Source organism: Octopus bimaculoides, chromosome 12 (genome assembly GCF_046866305.1).
Source record: "Octopus bimaculoides isolate indiv1 chromosome 12, ASM4686630v1, whole genome shotgun sequence".
Taxonomy (NCBI): domain Eukaryota; kingdom Metazoa; phylum Mollusca; class Cephalopoda; order Octopoda; family Octopodidae; genus Octopus; species Octopus bimaculoides.
This window is the reverse complement of record NC_142939.1, coordinates 8,458,649-8,482,543: the sequence shown is the minus strand read 5'-3', so window position 1 is coordinate 8,482,543 and position 23,895 is coordinate 8,458,649. Positions and strand designations below refer to the sequence as shown.

Genomic DNA, 23,895 nt, shown 5'->3' with positions numbered 1-23,895 from the left:
TACGAATACAATATAATGAGAATATATTCACAATTTCAACACAGCAAGGGTATATTCTACAGCAGTGACTGAATGCAGAATTTTTATTTTGTTTTTTTAAATTTATTTTTGTTTTTATAGCAGAGATGAAAATGACTGTTTCTTCTCTCTTAGCAACCAAGACAAACTAAACAACAATGGGAGAGGGGAGTCATATTTCGGTGTCACTATTTTGTCAGACAAGCTTTTCATACAAAACTGTAAAGGTAGGTCTGTAACCTTACATCTTCCCTCATAAGGAAAGAAGGTGAAAGCAAGGAGAAAAGGGTGGAATTTGAATTCATAGGGGTGGATAGTTTTTTGCAGAGTTTAAATGATAACTACTTTATACGTTTACTTGCGTGTATGTCTATATGTACGTGACTGTGTGTGTGTGTGTAATGTATGTATATAAATATTGTGTATGAATTCATATGTATATATAAATGCTTACGTGATAATAGAAATGTATGTGAATATGTACATATATATGCATATGTGTCTATATGTGTTAATTAGCTGACACTTCTCAACTGTATTCTATTCTTCACATTCTGACATTAAATAAAAATTATTTTTATACTATGAGGTCTGACTGCCCTTAAAGGAAAATCTGAACAGATGTTATTACTAAGAATCTAACAATGGAATTCAAAGACCAAGTCTTCAATGACAAAACAGTGCTGATAACACAAATGTACCTATGAGTGTGTGTGTGTGTCCCCATTATTATCATTTAGTGTTTTCTCTGCTGATTATAGGTAGGATGAGTCTACATTTATGACTTATATCATTCCTCTTTATCCTGTAACATCCTATTAATGTGTCACATCTTGATATTTAGATGTATCTCTTCTCCCATGGTCTTTTTATATCCCTGTATGTTCCACTGTTAGTCTAAACACCAGCTCAGTCATCTCCCTTGATGTTTTAATGCCTGCCCACTTTCCCCCTCTCAGAACTACCTTTTAGGCAGAAGGTTAAAATTATACACCCAAGGAGTCATACCTGACTCATTTTTCCTCAACCTCTACTGGGCTTCACGTTTTCAATATCTGTCCCTCATTCACCATAAAGTGTGAACATATAACTTCACACTTCATGTACATGGTTCATATAATCTGCTTTTGTATGGTGAACAAGTCTCTGCACTCCTTTCCCCTCTTTATTACTCTAGCTATATGTTCACTTCATCTATTTTTTTGCCCTTATTTGGTCACTGAGGTAATACAAAAAGGAAAACTATCAACAATGTCAAGCAATCCATCTGAGTAAAATTCATTGACATCATTTCATGCAAGCAGTTACTGATTACCTTCTCCTGCTCATTTAGTCATCATCATCCTCGTTTTAACATCCACTTTTCCATACTGGCATAAGTCAGATGGAATTTGTTAAGGCTGATTTCGTTATGGCAAGCCGCCTTCCTGTTGCCAGCTTTCACTTATTTCCAAGCAAATAGTTCCTCATGACCCAGTATGTTTTCATGGAAGATTGGAAATGGACACCACTTGCATAACAGTGAAACTTGTTTACAACTATCATGATGTCAAGCCAAGGTGACAGTAATATACACCTGCATACACACATGCATACTTATTTCAGTTTCTATCTACCAAATACACTCACAAGGTTTAGTCGGCCTGGGGCTGTGGTAGAAGTCAGTTGTCCAAGGTGCCATGCCATGAGAGTGAACCTGAAACCATGTGGTTAGGAAGCAAAGTTTTTACCATGCGGCCACACCTACATCTACACCCATGCCTGTGCCTACACTAGCTAAAAACTTGGATCTCACTCACTCTAACAGAGATTCCACTGCTCCTTTTCAATACATATTGTTTGCACTAAATACTCAATATTGAGTTTCTTACCCTCTACTTACTTGTTGTCATCAGCTTTATCTCATATCCAAGAATTTAGTTTCTTCTTTGCTGAAAACTTCCTCTATGGTGATGGTGTTGATGACTCTGTAAACTAATTCTTGCATTGAAGAGTCAATGACATTGACTGCATAGGTGTAGGATGTGGTCGATTTTGTTGAGCCTTTCTCTCCTATCATTTGATTTCTTCCAAGCCTGTGACTGTACCAAATGGTGGTGTCCTATCATGTCCCTGCTACATCTAAAGCAAATCACTACCCAGACATCTCTTGGATTTTGACTTCCTGTTCCTAACCAGTATTTTATAGTCTTTGTACTGTTGATTTTTATGATAAGTTCAGTATTAGATTGTTTCATTGCTTCAGCTGCCTTTATAAATTCTTCACTAGCATTCTTCCTCTCTTCACAAGGTATACATTTCCTCCAGATTTCTCTGGTACCAATATATTTCAGGTTTTGACAGGTACAGAGTCAGTTTCAGTGGATGCAGATTTTGTGCAGGAGATGCCATGTCTCCATTTGGCTCTGCTTCCATTTACCTTACTTTGGCAACAAAACTTTAATACTGCATGTCCATTTACTACTCTTGTTAATATATAACTCAGTGAAGGTGACAAATTTCTAGAATCATTAGCACACTAGGTGAAAAGCTTAGTGGCAGTTTGTCTGCCTTTATGTTCTGAGTTTAAATTCTGCCAGTTAGCTTTAACTTTCATCCTTTCAGGCTTGTGAAAATAAGGTTGATGTAATATATGATGTACATATGAACATGCAATATATATATATATATATATTGCATATATTTCCTGTATAATTATTGTTGTGTAAAGGAGGAGAATAGTGGATTGTAAGAGAGCTGAGAAAATGCCTAGGCAGTATTTAGTTATGTCCCTTTATATCCTGAAGTAAAAAAAAATCACTTTACTTTTCATCCGTCTGTGATGGAGGTGGGATGATAAAATAAAGTGGTGGTAAAGTACTAGGTTCAATTTGTCACCCCCTACCCCTTCCTTACAAAAATGTGTGGCCCTGCGCCAGTTGATATGAATCAATATTATGAGATAAATAGTATCAATAGGAGATTTATTTGTGTTTATTAAGAGATAACTAGCAATAGCTTAGATTTAGTTGTGGCTTAAATTTTTATTTCACTGATATATTTTTAATTGATGGAGATGGGTGGACGAAAACTATTTATGTTTTGAGTTCACATTCTACCAGGATCAACTTTGCCTTCTATTCTTCTGAGGTCAATAAAATACTAGTCATGTACTGGAGTCAATATAACCTACTGAGACCTTGTGGTGCCTATGCTAGAAATCAATATTATATTTATAATAAAGAACTTTGATTTTAATTGTCACTATATAATTAAACTCTGCAGATTAATTGTATTTTCATTTATTTTCATGATAAATTAGGAATTATCAATTCTGAAATTTTTTGTCCAACTGAAAAGCAATGATTTTACTTTAATGATTTACAGATAATGCTAAAGCAAATGTACAATGGAATAACTAATTCGTCTTGCACACTTAACCATGGCTTTGAAAGTAAATGATTTTCAATTTATAACTGCTCATTCATTAAATTATTTTTATATAGTTCTTTGGTGTGTAAATGACATTTGCGAAATTTATTCAATACTAAAATATTTATTTAATCATACCAATGAAAATATGTTCTACTTAAATGTGATAGAATGTATTAATTCATGTAAAATATTTTATATGATGTTAATTATCTCTGTAAAAACTATTCAAAGATAGTACTGCATCAAATATCCTTCACTAAATCATTCCCCTACAAAACCAAATGATTGCAAACCTTAGTCTTCCACTTACTGCTCCTTCTATTATTATTTTAACGGCCTCTAAGGTGGTAAGCTGGCAGAATCGTTAGCACGTTAGGCAAAATGCTTAGCAGCATTTCGTCCTTCTTAACATTCTGAGTTCAAATTCCACCAAGGTCAACTTTGCCTATCATCTTTTCAGGGTCAATAAAGTAAGTACCAGTTTTGAGCACTGGGGTCGATATAATCAACTTATCCCCTCCCCTGAACTTGCTGGCCTTGTGCCAAAATTTGAAACCTTTATTATTACAGCCTCTAATCATTTGAAACTAGAATAAATAGAAAAACTGAGTGCCATTCAACACATTTATCTGTCCTTCTCTTACCATTCCAGTGTATCTCACCAGAGTCTCTTCTTTCAGGTCCTCTATGCTCTACACACCTTTTCTCCAATCCTTCCTCTTCAAAACTGTACAAATTGTTTCTCTCTCTCTGCATATTCATAGTACAAAAATTTTTTATTGTTACATTTCACTTTTACAATCATAAGCCAAAACTTGCTTGTTTAAGCCAGAAGCCTTAAACACCATTCCAATGGACCTGGATTTTTCTAGTTTTGTGGGGATTTTTAAAAATAAAATTTGCAACTTCTTTTGTCTGGTAGAGCTTGCAAGGGTGACGGGTGTTGGCCCAGCTCCTCTGTCTAACTTATGTGTATTTAGCTATATGTACATATATATATATATATATATATATATATATATATATATATATGTGTGTGTGTGTGTGTGTGTGTGTGTGTTAACATATGTCTGTATAAGTGTATGTGTAGGATATATGTATTTTTTTATTATTTTAGTTGGTTGACGGTTGCAACATTGACTTAAGAGCTGAGAACGTCATGCATGCTACGTAACAAATTGGTAACTGCCATTCATGAAAATTACATTCCTTAATTCATTTGATAACTTTCTGCTAACTAAAAATAACAAAAAAATATATATCATGTATTAAGTTCTGCTTATCCTGTTTGTTCTAGCAATCCTAACACATATGCAATATATACATACATACATACATACATACATACATACATACATAAATGTACATACATTCATACATACGCACACACAAACATACACACATATATATAGTTAATAATTAGCAGAAGTTACAGAGTGACTCAAGGGTTGAGCATTTCGTTCTTTGGCACTTACCAAATGCACAAAACTTTTGGCCCGGAAGTCACTGTAATTTCTGCTGATTATTAATAATGAAAAGAAATATGTATCAACTACAGTTGTTATAATCAATGATACTTTAACCCCAGCAAATTGCCCCCCCCCCCCCCCCCAATGTTAGAAATTATTATTATTATTTCCCTTAGGAAAGCCTAAGGGAAATAACTTTCTATTCATTTTTTTTTTTAATGTTTTACCCCACTGAAAGTTATAGAGTACCAGAGTGTGATTTGAAAGAGAAATTTGGCTGCTATTTCTTATAGGCTGAAGGACTGCACAGCGGTTTCACTGTTGCTGTTGTTTTGGGTCAACATTTCATTAAATAGATCGGTGGTCAGTGGTGTTCCAGTTATGACAACTCTTTTTTTTTATGTTTTCTTGATTACATTTATCCAACATGTCCTTTTTTTAGATGGTATGATGGTTTTGAGGGAGATTTGACTGTTATTTTTAGCATATTAAACGACCATGTAAAGGCTTCCTTGTTAACTTGTGTTTGGCTGGTTTAAGTGTGTGCATGAAACTATATGCTTGTTCTCTGTGCACAAATGTATGTATGTGTGCGTTTTAAATAACAATTTAACTACAGAGAAAAATAATAATTGCAAAATATACAATGAATAAACAAAAGAAAAGAGTTGAAAATACATATTTAAAATAACAAGAGCGTTGTTGACAGTAAATTCGAAGTTTCAGCTAGTTAAACCATCATCAAATTGACAATAGCTTAACTGACCAAAACTTCAAAGGCCCTGTCAACGACATTTTTGTATAAGAATAATAAATTTACATTCTACAAAAATATAGAGTAACCCATAACAGTATTTATTTTCTTATTCTAGCTAAAATAATTGAATGCATAAAGCCTTCAGCTTAATGAATTAACCATATAAATTATAAAATATGAAAGAACAATCAATTACAATTATTACCTATATCATCCCACTATCACCGTTGCTCTAGTTTAACCCCAAGTCAGCTCTGTTCAAGTAGACTAACAATCCAAAGCATTCCAGCTATAACCAGCCCCACTTTTTACTCTCAGGTAATGCATCCAGTACCACACAATCTAATGTATCCCTTTTGTTAATAAGACAAGAGACTGAAGTTTGGGGCATATTTGCCTGTTATTTCCACTACATTGAGTAATTACACAAAGGTTCCCTCAGCTCAATAGAGGTACCTTCCACTTGTTAAGCATTCCCAATATGTTAATCAACAACACTCCAATGGATCCAATCTTCAACATTTTTTTTTAAATGCCCCCAGTTATTATTAGGGAATAGCTTGCTTAATAAACAAATTGTAAAAGACACAAAACATACTCTGTCCCACTAGTTAACTTATACATTCTTTACAAACACTTTACGTCTATTGATAGTTACCTGTATTTCATCAATGGTTCCAAGCTGAATAATATTCCTTCATGAGGTTCCTGAAGAATGAGAAATGTTTAACTACTATTTTTGAGGCATTTTCCCTTCACTACTCTTATTTTTAACTTTCATCCACACATCTGTCAAGACATCTCTCTCTCTCTCTCTCTCTCTCTCTCTCTCTCTCACACACACACATACTCTCTCTTTCTCTCTCTCTCTCTCTCTCTCTCTCTCTCTCTCTCTCAAATCATTTTCCAACAGGTGCTTTGGTGGCACTTATGTCATGTGATATATTCAAAGCTTTCACAAACAGCCACAAGAATCAATTGCATAAATGATTTGATATATATATATATATATATATATATATATATATATATATATCATCATCATCGTTAAACGATGATGATGATGATGATGATATACATACATACATACATATATGCATACATACACACACACACACATTTAGGATTTAAAGTTGGAAAAATTACTCTGTACCATGCTAGAGATTACTGATATTTTATTTTGGTCAAGTCAACCTCTTATTCATATGAGTTTCATCTGTAGATACACTGGATCTTCAGGTATTTAACAATAAAGTGGATTATTTCTTAGCAAATCAAATGTCCTGAATTTTCAAAACTGGCTTACAAAACTTTCAGTACAAAAATTAATCAATGTTATTCAGTGGTTTATTAACACAGTCTTGGGAATCAAAGAATGAATTTGAGTGTAAGATTATTCCAAGAAATACGTTTGTGTGTTAAAGAAAAACATTTAATGATATTAAGACCAATTAAAGAAATCAGTTGCATAAATTGAAATTATTGAAAAATATACTTTTAAATATCTTTTTTCTTCTATTTTTAATACATCGGATGAAGAGGAAGGGCTGTGCCTGTAATATTAAGAGCTGCTGAGACTGCTGAAGATGGAAGGCAGTTACATTCAAAATGGAGATTTGGTTCAAATGTTTGCAACAGTGTATTTAGTCTACTATAGACCGCAAGGTGGTGGTGTTAAACTGAGTGACAGATAAAATGTAACCTCAACTGAAGGATATTCAAAGCAATACTTTTGAGACAATTATAATTATTTTAAGAAATCTATTTTACTAAATTAACATTATGCAAAAGAAATACTTTTCAGTAAATTAAGATTATTCAAAGAAATGCATTTGAGTAAATTAAAATCATTCAATCATTTGAATAAGTTGTTTCACAAAATTCCTTCATATATATATATATATATATATATATATATATATATATATATATATATATATATAATATGTATAGGTATTGTGTCAGCATTAACTCAGCCATGATGGCTAAGAGGAATCAAAGAATTTCAGAACAAATATATATATATATATATGTATATATATATATATATATTAAATGTAACTCACCTTTATTTTACCTGTATCTATTCCAATTTGCACTTAACATAAACTTCTTATAATTTTCATTTTGACTCCTTTATCGTAACTATTTTTACTTTCTTCTTTTATTCTGAAAAATAGACTTAAAAATTATATCTACTGCTGCTTTTGTTTTTTTTTTTTATATATATATATATCCTCTCCGTCAAATCTACCTGAAATGTCGGATTTTGTCTCTCATGACACACTAATCACTATCCATTTTTGTTTGTTTGTTTTATCAATTTTGTATTGTTTATTGGCTTTGTTTTGATTTGTTGTTTCCCAGACATGTGGCATTATCTCATGTATTTCACATTATACTGAAGAGTTTTCAAGGTTTTCACTTTCACTTTTGCTTGTTTTCATTTATTCATGAAAGGAGTTGTTGAATAGAGTGACTTATGATTAAAGATTCTCACATTCAGAAATGGCAGTGAATAATGGAACTAACTAAACATTTATCCTTTCCACCCATCAACACCTCTCTCTCTCTCTCTCTCTCTCTCTCTCTATATATATATATATATATATATATATATATATATATATATATAAACATAATTAAGGGATCAGCAAATATTTGCTTCACCGTATACCGAAGTTCAGAAATAGCAGCTAAAAAAGCTGAGAATCCCACAGATAGCATCACTTGTAACTCACAAAGGCAAAAACAAGAAGAAAAAACAATGAAAACTAACCATTCCGAAGGTTAACTGTAGACGCGTTTCTGGATTGAATTAATAAATTGATAATCCTTTACCCTTTTAATTTGTAAGTATATATATATATATATATATATATATATATATATATATATATATAGATAGATAGATAGATAGATAGATAGATCCTGTTTTATTCTATGTACAGTGTATGTACTTTTGGATTCTCTCCTTCTTTTCTGTACTTGATTTATGACTGCTTTCTGTTCATTTTTTTTTTTTAACCTCTACCAGTGAGTTGTAGTCATTAGTATTAATCATAACTCATAGTTAATCTGTAGCAAGTGACTAAGCCTCTTCATCTTAATGAGTGCAAAGGGACCCAATGCCTGAGGTGGCTCTTCAGGCCAAGAGCAGTATAGAAGATTTGGGGAGGCATTTATCTCAAGAGACGGTTGGTTGGGGACAAGGAAATGTGAGTCGCTCTTTGCGTTTTTGACCTCTGACCTCTGCTTCTCGACATCTGTTAATTTCCATCTGGTTCATTCTCTTGATGATGACATGCTACCCCTTTGTGTGATCCTTGGTGATTGTCTCTCAGGTTTTCGGGTCAATGGAGCTGCAGAGGTGATTGACCTTAAGCTGATCTCAGAAACGAATGAGTTATATATAAAGCATTGTATAAAAATAAGCTCATTATCATTAAGGTAATGAGCTGGCAGAATTGTTAGCACAGCAAACAAAATGTTTAGCAGCTTTTCAACTGTCTCTTTACTCTGAGTTCAAGTTCCACTGAGGTAGATTTTGCCTTTTATCATTTTAGAATTGATAAAATAAGTACCAGTTAAGTACTGCGGATGACATAACCAAAAAGCCCTTTCTCCCAAGATTTTAGGTTTTGTACCTATGACAGAAAGAATTATTATTATTTATTGATATAGTTTAACCAAGCTTGTTCACTTGACATTTTAGACATCATGAGAATTTTAGTTCAAATCTTTTGATTTGGATTATCTAATCATTTCTCTTCTGTTTTCTGTTCCTTTCTTGAATTCAAGATTTACATACATACATACATACACACACACACAATCACAGATATATATATGCATATCTCTCTCTCTCTCAATATTAATATATATATATATATATATATATATAAACAAATAGTAAATGAGTATATGCATAAATACGTACAGGTATGTGCATACCGACATCCACCTGTATGTATAGGTGCATATCTGGGTACAGGACATTGCAAACAAAACGTAGACGAGAAAACACGCAAGCCACATAGAGAACATTCTACTTCATCAGCTACCCCCGTTTTAACACCGGCGTTTCGACATATATATATATATATATGATTTTACTTGCCTCCTGTGTAATTATTTTGTTTGTAATGCTGTGACAATATGTTTTTAGCGAGCGAAGTCTGTGATGTGATTTCAATTCTGAATTGAAGCCATTTTGCTTCACTTACATTAGTAATCTTCTCTGGAGAGGCATGATGATCACGACCTCTCATTCTCCCACCCCCCCATACATACTTATTATCATTAAAAAAAATCTCAGGCTTCATATCTTTGTATAAAAGTAAAAAGAAAAATTTTAAAAAAATATTCTTGTTGTCATAGATGTTACACAAATTAAAAATTTTTTTAAAGTTAACAAGCACAACTGCTTCAATTATTCTATTTCTCCAACCGAGTAAACCTGATGTTTCATGCCTGTTCAAAATGTTTTATCATTATTGTTGTTATTATTATGATGGGCAAGCCAGCAGAACTGCTAGCATGCCAGACAAAATGCTTCATGAATTTTCTCTTGACATTTCTTACATTCTGAGATCAAATTCCACCGAGGTCAACTTTACCTTTCATCCTTTCAGGTATGATAGAATACATACCAGTTGAGCACTGGGGGTTGATGCAATCAACTAGACCCTTTAAACTTGAAAAATTCAAGCTTTGTACCTATAGTAGAACTGATTATTATTGCTATTTTTATTAGGGTTGCAAGGCTCATAGAATTGTAAGAGCATTGAGAAAATGCTTGGCATTATTTATTCCAGCACTTAACATTTTGAGTTTAAAATCCTGTTGGTCAACTTTGGTCATTTTAAGGTCAAGTACTGGGATTGATGGTACTGACTAACCGCACCCCCGTCAGGATTGCTGGGCTTGAGCCTAAACTTGAAACATTATTATTATTATTATTATGGTGGGGAGCTGGCAGAACTGTTAGCATGCCTGGCAAAATGCTTAGCAACATTTCGTCCGTCTTTATGTTCTGAGTTCAAATCCCGCCTAGGTTGACTTTGCCTTTCATCCTTTTGGGGTCGATAAATTAAGTACCAGTGAAACACTGGGTCAATGTAATCAAGTAGTGCCCCCCCACCCCAAAACTTTCAGGCCTTGTGCCTTTAGTAGAAAGGATCATTATTATTATTATTATCATTATTATTATTATTATTATTATTATTAAGGCAGTGAGCTGGCAGAATCATTAGCACGAGATGCTTAGTGGTATTTCATCTTGTCACTATGTTCTGAGTTCAAATTCCGCTGAGGTTGACTTTGCCCTTCATCCTTTCGGGGTCGATAAATTAAGTACCTGTGAAACACTGGGGTCGATGTGATCAACTAGTCCCCTCCCCACAAATTTCAGGTCTTGTGCCTTTAGTAGAAAGGATTATTATTATTATTATTATCATCATCATCTTATTGTTAATTTTCCAAAAGGCTGAGGTTGGTAGAAACAGAATACCAGACAAAATGACACATATTGTATCAGGTTACATTTCTTTATATACTGTAAGTTCGAATCTCACCTGGGATGACTTTTGTCTTTCATCCTCTCGGGGTTTGATAAAATAAAGTACCACTCAAGTGTTGAGATGCAGTTGATCTAAGCAGCGATAGTCCTCCCTCCTCCACAGAATTGTCTGTCACCTTGTGTCTGTGTTAATCTTCATCATCATCTTCATAATATTAACCATCATAACCATCATCATGATCATCATCATCCCTATTGTCATTACTTAATGGGGGGAGGGCAGCAGATTGACAGACTCACTAGAACATTAGGCAGGATACTGAGAGGTATTCAGTTATGTCCCTTTATACTCTGACTTCAAATCACACAGTATTGATAATGTAAAGTGCCTACATGGGTACTTGTGTAGATTTAAACGACTTTGCTCTCATCTTGACATTAAACTTTGTGTATGTGAAAAATTACTATTATTCTGATTATTATCATTATTATTATTATTAAGGTAGCGAGCTGGCAGAACTGTTAGCACGCCAGGCAAAATGTTTAGCGGCATTTCGTTTGTCCTTATGTTCTGAGTTCAAATTCCATCAAGGTCGACTTTGCCTTTCATCCTTTTGGGGTTGATAAATTAAGTACCAGTTAAACACTGGGGTCGATGTAATCGACACATCCCTTCCCCCACAAAATGGCTGCCCCTGTGGCAAAATTTCAAACCATTATTATGATTAATATATGATTACTATTGATTTTTTGTTGCTATGAAATATTGTTAGGCATACATTTAAATGCTCACACATATATTTATAAATTGCACAAGTAAATTGTGTGTGCATAACAAACGAAAATTTAGGGAAAAAAATTTAAAAAATTAAAAAACAGAACTGGCATCGGTGTTGAACAATTCAATGTGTGCAATGCTTGTTTTCAATGAAAACACAATTGATGGAATTTATGATTTTTGGGGCTTTGCTTTATAACAGATCTTTTCATATTGATTTGGAAAATAAATTTTAAAAATAATTAAAAGACAAATATATTTCCGACTTTTCTTTCTTAAATTTTATTTCAGGAGGTTTTGTTTTTGTTACATGTAAATATATGACAGGCTTTTTCAGTTTTTGTCTACCAAATCCACTCACAAGGATTAGATCAATCCAAGGCTACAAAGACACTTGCCCAAGGTAACACACAGTGGAACTGAACCTGAAACCATGTGGTTGGGAAGCAAACTTCTTACCACTCAGCTATGTCTGTGCTTATAACCACACTTCCTTCTAAAAAAAATTCACATTTCTTGAACACAAAAAGCAACATATTCGGATGCTGCTACCTTCCTGCGCAGATATTCACTCTGACAATACGTTGCGTCCATCTCTGGACTCACATACAACAATCCATGGGAAATAACTCTTTTTTTTTTTTCCATTTAGAAAATGTAATTCTTCAGTTTTCTCTGGCCACCTAATGCTTATACATACGTTCAGCATAAAACAGGTTCTGTACATCCAGCCAGCGTGTCTGAAGCTTCATCAGTATTGTCTAAGCGCAATGATCTTTGTGAAACAGATAGTAATATTTTGACAAGTTATACACCACAACCGGCAATACGAGGGTCACTTAAAAGTTCATAGGCTGACGATGCCAGAGCTGTAAAATTTTGCATGCATTAATTTCAACTCTTATTAATAATTGCATCGTTTCTTTCCATGTAAATTGACATCTGGTTGTTTAAGGAAGACTTCAAAAGTAACTAGTAGAGACTTATCTTTAAAATGGACAAAATTTGGCATCATCATGTTATCAAGTACCTGCAGAAAAAGGGTTTGGCCCCCAACAAAATTCATGCTGACATAGACGCTCCAGCTTTATCATCAGTACAAAAGTGGGCAGCTGAATTTAGGGAGAGAAGGGAGAGTCTTGAAGATGACTCAAGGTCTAAACGTCCTGATCCTTCCACCACCTAGGGAAACATTGATCATGCTCACCACATGATGGGGAACGCATAAATGGCCCCTGGGTTTTTGGTCTGAAAAATGGGCTTGACTGTCGGTAGTTTTATGTTCAACGAAAAGATAACAGGCCCCTGTTATCTTCCCCCACATCTGTGGCCTCGCCGCCCGTATGACAAGATACGTGGTCATTCAGCTCTCGGAAGTCAAGCACTGGTCTGACCTTATGCTTTGTGGGCTGTACCACTGCCATCAGCGGCAGGACTCCGCTCTCGACTTCTTCTTCCCAAGGGATCAATATGCCCTCCTTAATTCACCGCTCCACCTCCCCCTCGAACTCGCTTCTGGCATCTCCTTTCAGAGTATGCTGATAGTAGACCATTTTATTTTTTAACGTCGGGGGCTCTCCCTTCTAGTGCCACTCCACTGTCCATCGAAGACAGTACGAAAGTCCTGGTCTCCAATGGTGTGTGCAGCATACTTTTCTTCGCGGTTCTCACCAATGCAAGGTCTCGCCATACACGGTTTCCCCGCAACCCCGAACGTTACACTGGCCTCGTTGACAGTGACACCTCCTAGACGGATGATTGCATCCATTCCCATCACCACGTCAATCTCGTCCACCAAGAGGCCAACTACAATTGCTTGCAGCGTCAGCTTTGTTCCCTGCACCACAATCTGCGCATCTATAATGCCTTCGCAGTGTACCTCTCTTCCGTCGACTGCCCTTACACTGCTCGCTCCACTTCACGTCTCTACCACTTCTGGAGTCATCAGGGTCGTCGTACAGCCCGTGTCCACAAGGGATCGCGACATCTTCCCCTCCACCAGAATGTCGACTGCAGGTAACGAAAAACGCGCCTCTATTGATCCGAAGGGATAACTACCGGCGCAGTAGTGTCCCTTAGACCGTTTCCCCGCAGACATTCGCTAGCTATATGTCCTGTTTCTCGACACCGGTAGCAAATGCCCTCAGGCTTGGGTGACTTGCAGTCTCTCACCATGTGCAGGCCCTGACACCGGAAACACTGTCCCTTGAATGTTCGCACACGTTCCTTGTTTGACCCTCCTTGCTCGGCCACTTTTCGTTGTTGCAGTCGCTGCTACCGGCGTCGTCCCGCAACACGAAACCAGCACGCGAGCCCAAGATATAATGTCTGCCATCGCCATAGAGTTAACGTTCGGCAGCTTTTGCAACCCGGCCGATATGTGGTCAGGAAAGCCAGTCACAAATGCTAACTTAACCGTTCGGTCCAGTGGTTCACCTTCATATCCCGCCAGTTAAGCCAATCTCCTGAGTTCGTTGGCAATTACGTCGGCCTGTTCGCCGGTCCACTTTGCTTTTCCCAAGCGAGCGTACGCTTCGAACATTTCTTCTGTAAAGGTCTCCATCAAACGGATTTCTATTTTTTCTATGCTCAGTTGGGCCCTTTCTTCCATTTCTAAGTATAGCGCCAACGCCAATTTATATAAGGCATTCTATTGTAAAAATTGCCCGGCACCGACGGGCTATTCAGCTAGTACTTAAATATATACATACATGCATATATATGCACACACGCGCGCGGGGCACACACATACATACATACATACATACATACACACATACATACATACGTAGACATACATACGTACGTACATACATACGTACATACGTCCATACATACGTCCATACATACGTACATACATACATACATACATACATACACACACACACAGACACATACATACATACATGCGTGCGTGCGTACGTACGTACGTACATGTTGAAATGGCACCTAGATACAGAAGCAAAGGTTGCCTGCACCTGAGATTCAAAGATGGATACAATCTTGGCATCGAAACGATTAACATCGTTTTCTCTGTCACCTTGGAAGCAATCACAGAAAACAGGACTCTATGGAAACATGAAGTGTTATAGATAAACGAAGCTAGCAAGAGAAAATTTAAGCCTTCTCATTGAAAATCTACTTCAAAAATCCGTACAAGAAGCATCGATATTTAAATGGTAGTATTGTGACTGAGACTGCTGGTCCAGGATTATAATACTTCGCTGTTGTTTTAGAAGATCCTACTCTACAGGTACTCTCTATACTCTGAAATGTAGTTAAATGTCAACACAATATGTATGTATGTATGTATGTATGTATGTATGTATGTATGTATGTATGTTATCAATCAGTTTCATTTCTGTATTTCTTGTCCATAGAGAAAGAGCCGGACTCTAACATAGATTCAAGGCTCCTTCATTGGAACTTTTATCAACATCATCTAGGTATTTGTGCATATGTGTGTGTGTAGTATTTAGTGTTAGTTTATGCGCAGATTTGTATGTTTGTTTTATGGATGCGTTTTTATGTATATATTTTCATGTCTAGGCGTATGTATGTATGTATGTATGTATGTATGTTTGTATGTATGTATGTATGTATGTATGTACTAGATGTACCCATGACCCGTTGGGTTACAACCACTCCAAATTGAAAATGTCGATGCTTGGCAGCAAAGGAAAAAAAATACTATTTCAAATACTATGTTGATCTCTGGTTGCTTGTCGTTCAATTGCACATCTTTCTCCTTACTGCCAATATCCATATCACAACAGCACACACACACACACACACACACACACACAAAACAAAACCTATATTTTATTTTTCAGCAATATGTTCAAGTTTTTCGCTTTATTCATGGTTAAATCTGGTATGTTTTCAGTGTTTCTTTAATGGTTTGAAAAGAAAGAAAGAAAGAAAGAAATAAAGATAGATAGAAAGAAACAAAGGGAAGAAAAGATGCCACCCTCTTCACATTACAGTCATGGAAGACTTGTTTCTCGCTTAATCAAAAGCGTGACTAATACAACAAAAATTACATTGGACGCCATTAAATTTGACTATTTTTGTTTATATAATTCTGTAGGAAATAAATAAGAGTTCAGAGAATACAACCATAATAAGATATATGTAAGTTTTTCTCTTTTTCTATATATCTACCGAAGTAGACCTTGCTTGACAATCCTATCGGCGCACCAATTCAGTACATGTTTGTGAAAACAAGTTTCAAATAGGACAATAACCTAAATATAGTATATAACAGGTTTCAATTTACCACATTAACTAAAATAACGTTTACATAAATGTGCAACAGAAATGGTTGACACATATATCAATGCTTTACAAATGCCAACCGTACAATTTGTGCTGTTGAAAATATGATATTAGACATTCATACTCATTTTGTTTTGAGTTCCAATTCAGCCAAAGTTGACTTTACCTTTCATCCTTTCTGTGTCGATATAAGTATCAGTTGAGCACTAGGGTTGATGCAATCGAACTTATCCCTCATCTAAATGCATGACCGTTGGAACCTCAATTGGGTCTCTACATAACCATCTGTCGTTGCATTGGTTTACCTTTTAGTGTTGAACGGAGTTTTTCTCATTGAAGAAAGGAAAAACGAAGCACTCCATCCTCTTGATGTTTTATCGCTTTTTTTTTTTTAGGAAGCGCTTTACAAAGATCGAACGATTCTCTCTTCACATCCGCCATAAACTGACCCTTCTGCACCACTGAAGACTTGTACAAGATGTCCTCATGACGTCCCTTGCAATGGCTCTGATTGACCTTTCCGGTAGTCTTATGGATTATTTCTTGGACGTTTTGTACAAAAGTTATGTGTTCTGATGGTAATAGGATCCTGTGCTTGCGCTGTGCGTTTTGCTGTTGATGTTGGATCCCCTTCTTCAGCTTTCATTTCCTTTCGAACTTTAACAGCGAAAGATTGGAAACTTTTCAGGAAGACAGCTATCTTTGTATATAACTAAGCTGTGCTTTTAACGCAACAATTACAATGTACCTTTTCAATTACAGAGCGAACCTGATGTCTGACATTATTATATGAAAGGTAAGGTAGGCCCGAAATTTTGGGGGAGGGGCCAGTCGATTAGATCGACCTCAGTACGCAAATGGTACATAATTTATCGACCTCGAAAGGATGAAAAGCAAAGTCGGCCTCGGCGGAATTTGAACTCAGAACACAAAGACAGATGAAATACCGCTAAGCATTTCGTCCGGTGTGCTAACGTTTCTTATTTCTTTATTGCCCACAAGGGGCTAAATATAAAGGAGATAAACAAGGACAGACAAAGGGATCAAGTCGATTAAATCGACCCCAGTGCGTAACTGGTACTTAATTTATCGACCCCCGAAAGGATGAAAGGCAAAGTCGACCTCGGCGGAATTTGAATTCAGAACGTAACGGCAGACGAAATACCGATAGGCATTTCGCCCGGCATGCTAACGTTTCTGCCAACTCGCCACTTTATTTAATATTATTAATAGACGTATGAAGGTGGTGAGCTGGTAGAATCGTCAGCACGATGGGGGCGATGTAATCGTCTAGTCCTCTTCCCCAAAATTTTCAGTGCCAAGAGTAGAAATAATTATTAATAGACTTATGAAGGTGGCGAGCTGGCAGAAACGTTGGCACGCCGGGCGAAATCCTTCGCGGTATTTCGTCTGCCGCTACATTCTGAGTTCAAATTCCGCCGAAGTTGACTTTGCCTTTCATCCTTTGCGGGGGTCGATTAAATAAGTAACATTTACGCACTGTAATCGACTTAATCTGTTCCGTAGTCGTCGTAACCGACGGAGTTCTAGGGTTACATACATGTACACACACACACATATATATATATATTGATACATACCTATATGTACACCTACACACATAGATTAATACAATCACACACACATGTTAATACACTTCTGTTTAATTTAAGCAAATTATCTTGGTTCTACTCTTTTTGTAAATGCCTATATCTCTCGGTTGCTGGAGACAGGTTAGGACAACTGTCATGCTAATGACGCCTGTTGAGGCAGAAACACCTCCAGAATACAAGCCTGTCCTTTATATTAATGGCATGTCAACTGTAGAGAATTATTAATTCTTGAGATTATCTCCTCTTCCCACATAGGGGTTATTCTCAATTGCCATTTGGTAATTTTAACAAATCAAGAGTTTATGTTGTAAAGCATTTAAAATACATGTAGTTGTTTATGTTGTTCATATACATGCCACTGACTTTTGAGCTATTTCATTTCACTCATTTTTCATGCAAACACACACACACACATATATGTTGAAGAGCGTAGGCTCGAAGCCTAAAAGACTTTTTCATTTACCCGAGCGTCAAACTAATACACTTGTTTGTTGTTGTTCATACACCTGTCTTTGTCTTTCTATAAATTTCAACTATGTATATATATATATATATATATATATATATATATATACGTGTGTGTGTGCGTGCGAGCGCGTATGTGTATGTAGGTGTGTGTGTATGTATATGTAGGTATGTGTTTGTGCGCGCGCGTATGTGTAAGAGAGGGAGAAGGAATGAAAGAGATAATTAAATGGACCTACCAAAGCAAGAGAAAGATTGCAAAAATTGAAAAGAGAAAAGAACGACAAAATTACTGCAGCAAGTGAAGGAATAATTATTTTCGTTTAGCGCACTATTTTTTCTTCGACTACTCACTCAACATCAGTAGAGTATCTATGTACTAATACATCTGTCCAGCCTGCTCGTTTTTTTCCTCCCTCTCTCCTTCACTTTGCGAAGTAATTACTTCAGATCTCTTCTGTATGTCTTAGATTTGGTGGGGTCTTACACATAATAAATACTCCAAGATGATGCGATTACCAAGTATTTCAACATCTGTTACTCGGTTTGTACATATTTCTTTACTTTTGTAGCTACGTTTATGTATTTGGAAGATTGCAACGAAACGTCTTTGAAATTCGTTAATTGCAACACTACAATTCTCTAACAATTTTGATCAGATATTTATCCATGTCACCAACCTGCTATTCAGTCGTAATTTCTGTCTAGTAGTAGTTTTTGCAGATTAGCATGTGGCGGGTATGTTTATCATGGTTTTTGTTTCCAGTCATCTTTCTGGTTCAATTATCTCCCTATCTACCTGTGTACCTGTATGTCCGCCTGACTGTCCGTCTCATCTATCTATCTATCTATCTATCTATCTATCTATCTATCTATTTATCTGTCTGTCACTCTGTCTGGCTGGCTGTATCCTTGCCCTCTATCATGTACCACTTCTCTCTCCGCATCTATTTAAATAAAATGATCTTTTTATTAAATAAAACCTTCACATGGGACTAAATGTATTGTGGGTCTTATAGTCTATTATAGCAAGTGTCCCAAATGTATTACAGATATATGTTTGATCTTGTGGCATTGTTTTAAACACTATAACAATGGCACCAAAATTTGGTGTATTGTAATACGGAAATACTGTACGGATAACCATAAACAACTTCCTCTTGCCATCGAGGGTCGTTCGATCTGCTGAAAATAGCAGCTGAATATTCCTCAGATCACACTCTGCCATCTTAAATAAAGAAAGGAGAGTAAATAATGTCCTATACACTCCTAAAAAGATGATCATCATGGCTAGAAAGCTAATTTATTTCAGGCCAACGAAGGAACCTTTAGCAGTTCTCATGAATCTGACTGGGACACTCCGGTGTCTGAACAGTGTAGTCTTAGATACACCATGCCTGAAAAAATATAGGACTGGTGGTTGAAACCCCTTTTGTCAACGGGACTAAACAGCGACAACAACAATGATTAACAGGAATCTGATGATCATAAATACTTCTTGAAGCCAAAGTGAGGGCAAATAGATGTTGTGACCTTCATGTATTTGCTACGGGTAACCGCACTGTAATTGAAGACAATAAAACTGATAATAAACGCTGGTAATATAGTATTTAGTTTCATTGCTCTTCTTTTGAGGTGAAATCTCGCTAGTGTTGGCCTTAGCTTTTTTTTTTATTCCCTCCTTCTCCAAGATAAATATTAGATCGATCTTAGTACCTAATACTTTATTGATCTCTCCCCCCGTTGAAGGATGTAAGACGAAATTGACCTTGGTGACATTTGAATTCAGAATGCAAAGAGTTGAAACTAAATACCACAAGATCTAACGATTTTGATATCCACTGCCCATCACAGCCCTCTCAGGTGAAGATAAACCAGCAATACGCTCGTGTGGATCCAGTCAACGGTACCATGTTTATTATGTAGGAAGAAAGCAATGGTAGTAATGCTTTCTAACTATGCACGATAACCACAACTTTGTGGGAAAGGATGTGGTCAACTTAATTGATTCTTAGTATTTAACTGGTTCTTATTTTATCGATATAAATTGATGAAAACAAAATCGATCTTAGTGGGATTTAAACTCAGGGCGTAAAGGAACCAACCCATCTAGAACTTTTCATTTATTTTGTCTGACGTTCTACAGATTCTGTAAATGAGTTTTACATAGGCCAAGAAAATATGGGAGGGGATAAAACTACTCTGTACACTCGACCTCAATATATTACTGGTACTTATTTTATTATCCTTGATGGGTTGAACACTGGAGATGACTTGGCGAAATACCGATTCTACGACGGCGATATTGAAATGATTTTTCGCACCCGAAACGTATCAGATGTTTGACTTCCTCGACAAACGAGACTCCAGTCTAGTTTCAAACATCCCTACTGGCTATTTCGACAAATTCTATTAGCTATTCCATAGCAGTGCCAACTTAAGGCATGGACACACTGGGCAGTTGCTCACTAGCCTATGAGACCCAATTTTGAACTGTTTATTGATAATAAATAAATACTATTGGACACAGAGCATTGGTTTTCCTAAGGGTCTTTAATGCCACTAAGACGGCTCTGTTCCATGGGAAATGTATGACCACCACATATTCCTTAATCTCGAAAAAAATCCAATACTCTTTGTTTTTGTACAAAAAAATTATTGTTTGGTAGAGTTAGAGGATGACAGTGTCTAGTTTTGCCCCTGAGGTTGTGATTTGCAATTCTCTGACTGGGTCCAGTGCAATTCTTTAAATCTTTCTTACCTTTTGCCCCTGAAAGAAATCTTCACTAAAGCAGATGATAACAATTTCATAGTTTTGTTTTGCATTGTTATAAGATAGTCCACTCAGCATAAAACTGTTGCTATCTTTGTTTCATTTCTGTTTTGTTTTAATTTTCATATTGTTGAAATATACATATATAGCCACGTGTATGTAAGTAGGGAGGACTTCGTTTATCTTGCAGCTGATAATGCCGTCAGCGTGTTGGTTTGCTTCAGTAGATTTCATTAAACCTTGTGGTGTGCGATCCATTGAAGTATTTAGTGTTGAATTGATATTTTCTTCTTTTTTCGCTCATGTTTCTGTTCTCGGTTTTATTTTTATACTTTTTATAAATCATTACTTTAAATAATCACCACCATTGTGATGCAACGTGGGGATCTCTTATGTTGTCGTCCAACCCGCTAGATATAGCAGTCCAAGTCCCTCGCCAGTCGCGTCGTCTTAAAATATGTAAGGACATTGAATAATACAGTTCTAGATATCCTCATTCTGAACACAAAACGAAGGCCCTTGAAAATAGGTCTAAATCCAGGCTAATGTGGGACTGAGCATTAACAACCACAGCGAGCCTTTTTGGTTGCTCGCCCTTCAAGAAGTAGCTACCAAATCTCCCCCAGTTACTGCCCCAGAAAAGGATACGTTGAGTATTGTGGGCTCAATATCACCGTATCCTGGAAAAAGACAGTATGGTCACAGCTGGAAAGCCCTTTATCATATTATTACTACTATTTAAACATCGACATGTCCATGACAAAAAGTGCCAAAGGCTCTCTCAACATGATCTTATACACACACACACACACACACACGTGTGTGCGTGCGTATGACATGTATGTATTATACTGGTTTCTACACTGTTTCGTAGTGGAATGCTGATGCATTTTATCCTTGTTCGAACCAGTATATGTCCTTCGTCAGTTCTTCCCCCATAGTATCGAGATGGAAGGCAGTAGCAGTAAACCTCTTGTTGCATCTTATATATTAATGTGTGGGCGGTGCTGCGCAAACACGGTTATCCCGCGCCTTAATTCCACTTCCATGCAGTTTTTTAATTTAATCCATAACCCTGACCAACAGCTGTGGAATTTTCACTCACTCTCTTTTATTGTATTGCGTTGTCAATGAATAGCTTATGTTGCCTATAACTAAATTTTTTCCTATCTGGTCTTTCAAACACTTAATATGATACGACTATGCGTTTGTTAACGAACAAAAGTTGCGTGCAACATACCACATCTATTATTTGAAATCCCTGTTTAGTGTCCGCATAATGATATGAAGTGGTAAACCAACGAAGAATACACATTGCAAAGGAACTGCCCGATTTATTTTAATTTTAGTTTTACCCCACCGCTAACCCTAAATATAACCCCCCCCCCCCCCCGAATCTCGTAAAAATTAAAAACAATGTTTATTTATCGATAAAATCAGTGCACAATGTTCCGTATATTCTTTGGCGGTCGATACAGTCGATTTTATTGGGGCTGGACTTTTAAAATTGTTAGAACGTCTGTCAAAATGCAATGCAGAATTTATTTGCAATCCTTAACTTTTTGAGTTCAAATCCCACTGAGGTCAGCGTTGTTATTCACTTTTCCTTGAGATCGACAAGATGTTGCAATAGTACTATAGTCAAAAATTGTATTACTCAATTGACTATCATAGATGTTAATGGAAAATAGAAAACTAATGCGGTATTTCTCTCCTCTAGTCCTTGGTCTGTACCCGTGTTAGAAATCATATCTAGAACATTGGGTTGGAGGAAGGAACCAGCGGCCTTCGCAATGAAGTTTAGATTTTGCATAAAATATGTTTTTGTTGATTACATAGTATTTATATTTATTCATTATGTATGTCATTGCCTATTTAGCAACATGCACATGAAAGGATGCATCATTACTCATGTAAATGCCTAGGTCATTTATGTAAGTGATGTCTACAAATGTGAATTAAAACAAAGGATTTATGGGTCACAAGTAGCAATCTGCATGTCCAACTCTTGTCATTTACATCATCATCCTTATCATCATCATCATCCTTATCATCATCATCATTGCCACTGACATATTTTGTTTGTTTTTCCATGCTTGTATAACACTTTATTACCAGATTTCTGTTGTAATACACCGATTTTTGTTTCAATTGATTTTGAAAGTAATGAAGAATTTAATAAAATAACTTTTGCTATTATTAAACTGGTGTTCAGAACATATATTTACAAGCAGTTTTGATGGAAGGTTATAAATTACTTTAAAAATGGCCAATTTGTATCAAAGAACCATGGGCAGTTTCGGGCAGTTTAGTATCAAAGGGATTAAATGGCACAGGTCTTATCCAGCACAGCATTTTACCATTTGTTGCAAACTCTTGTCATCACTGTTGTGAGATTCAATCCACTGAAACTTCACTAACTTTTTTGTAGTAATTTGTAAATATATTTATGATAGGCCTCAATAAAATGTAAGCATGGCATCTTAGCTTTAGTTTGCTATGGATATTTATTTTAACTACATTTAAGTTCATTTAGCTTGGCCTCTCTGCAAGAAAAAGAAATATTGCAGATAGAGACTATGAACATTATAAACTTTTGTCAATCTTTTGTTTTCAAACCTGCTGGAAGCTAACTTGTTACATCTTACGCCCTAACTCTTTGAAACGCCAGTGTTAGAATGGTGGCAGCTGATGAAGGAAATGTTCTCTATGTGGCCTGTGTGTTTTCTGTACTCTGTTTATCATTTTGTCTACATGTTGTTTGCTATGTCCTGTACCCAGATATGCATCTATATATACAGGTAGATGT

General features: G+C 36.0%; 1 protein-coding gene across 4 annotated transcripts in view; it reads left to right on the top strand.

The window, feature by feature from the left end:
- Positions 1–14,092: 14,092 nt before the first annotated feature.
- The window catches only part of LOC106880181 (delta-1-pyrroline-5-carboxylate dehydrogenase, mitochondrial), a 28,411-nt gene continuing 18,608 nt past the window's right edge, over positions 14,093–23,895 (top strand). For 2 of the 4 annotated variants that reach the window (XR_016243796.1, XM_014930031.3), the window contains exon 1: positions 18,741–18,857. Coding sequence is in view for 2 of the 4 variants with exons in the window: in XM_014930031.3 (XP_014785517.1) it covers positions 18,820–18,857 (38 nt within the window). In the remaining 2 variants the exon portion in view is untranslated. Of the gene's footprint in view, positions 15,211–15,843; positions 16,092–18,740; positions 18,858–23,895 lie in introns of those variants that run through there. The other 2 variants (XM_052972088.2, XM_014930035.3) reach the window with 2 other exon arrangements.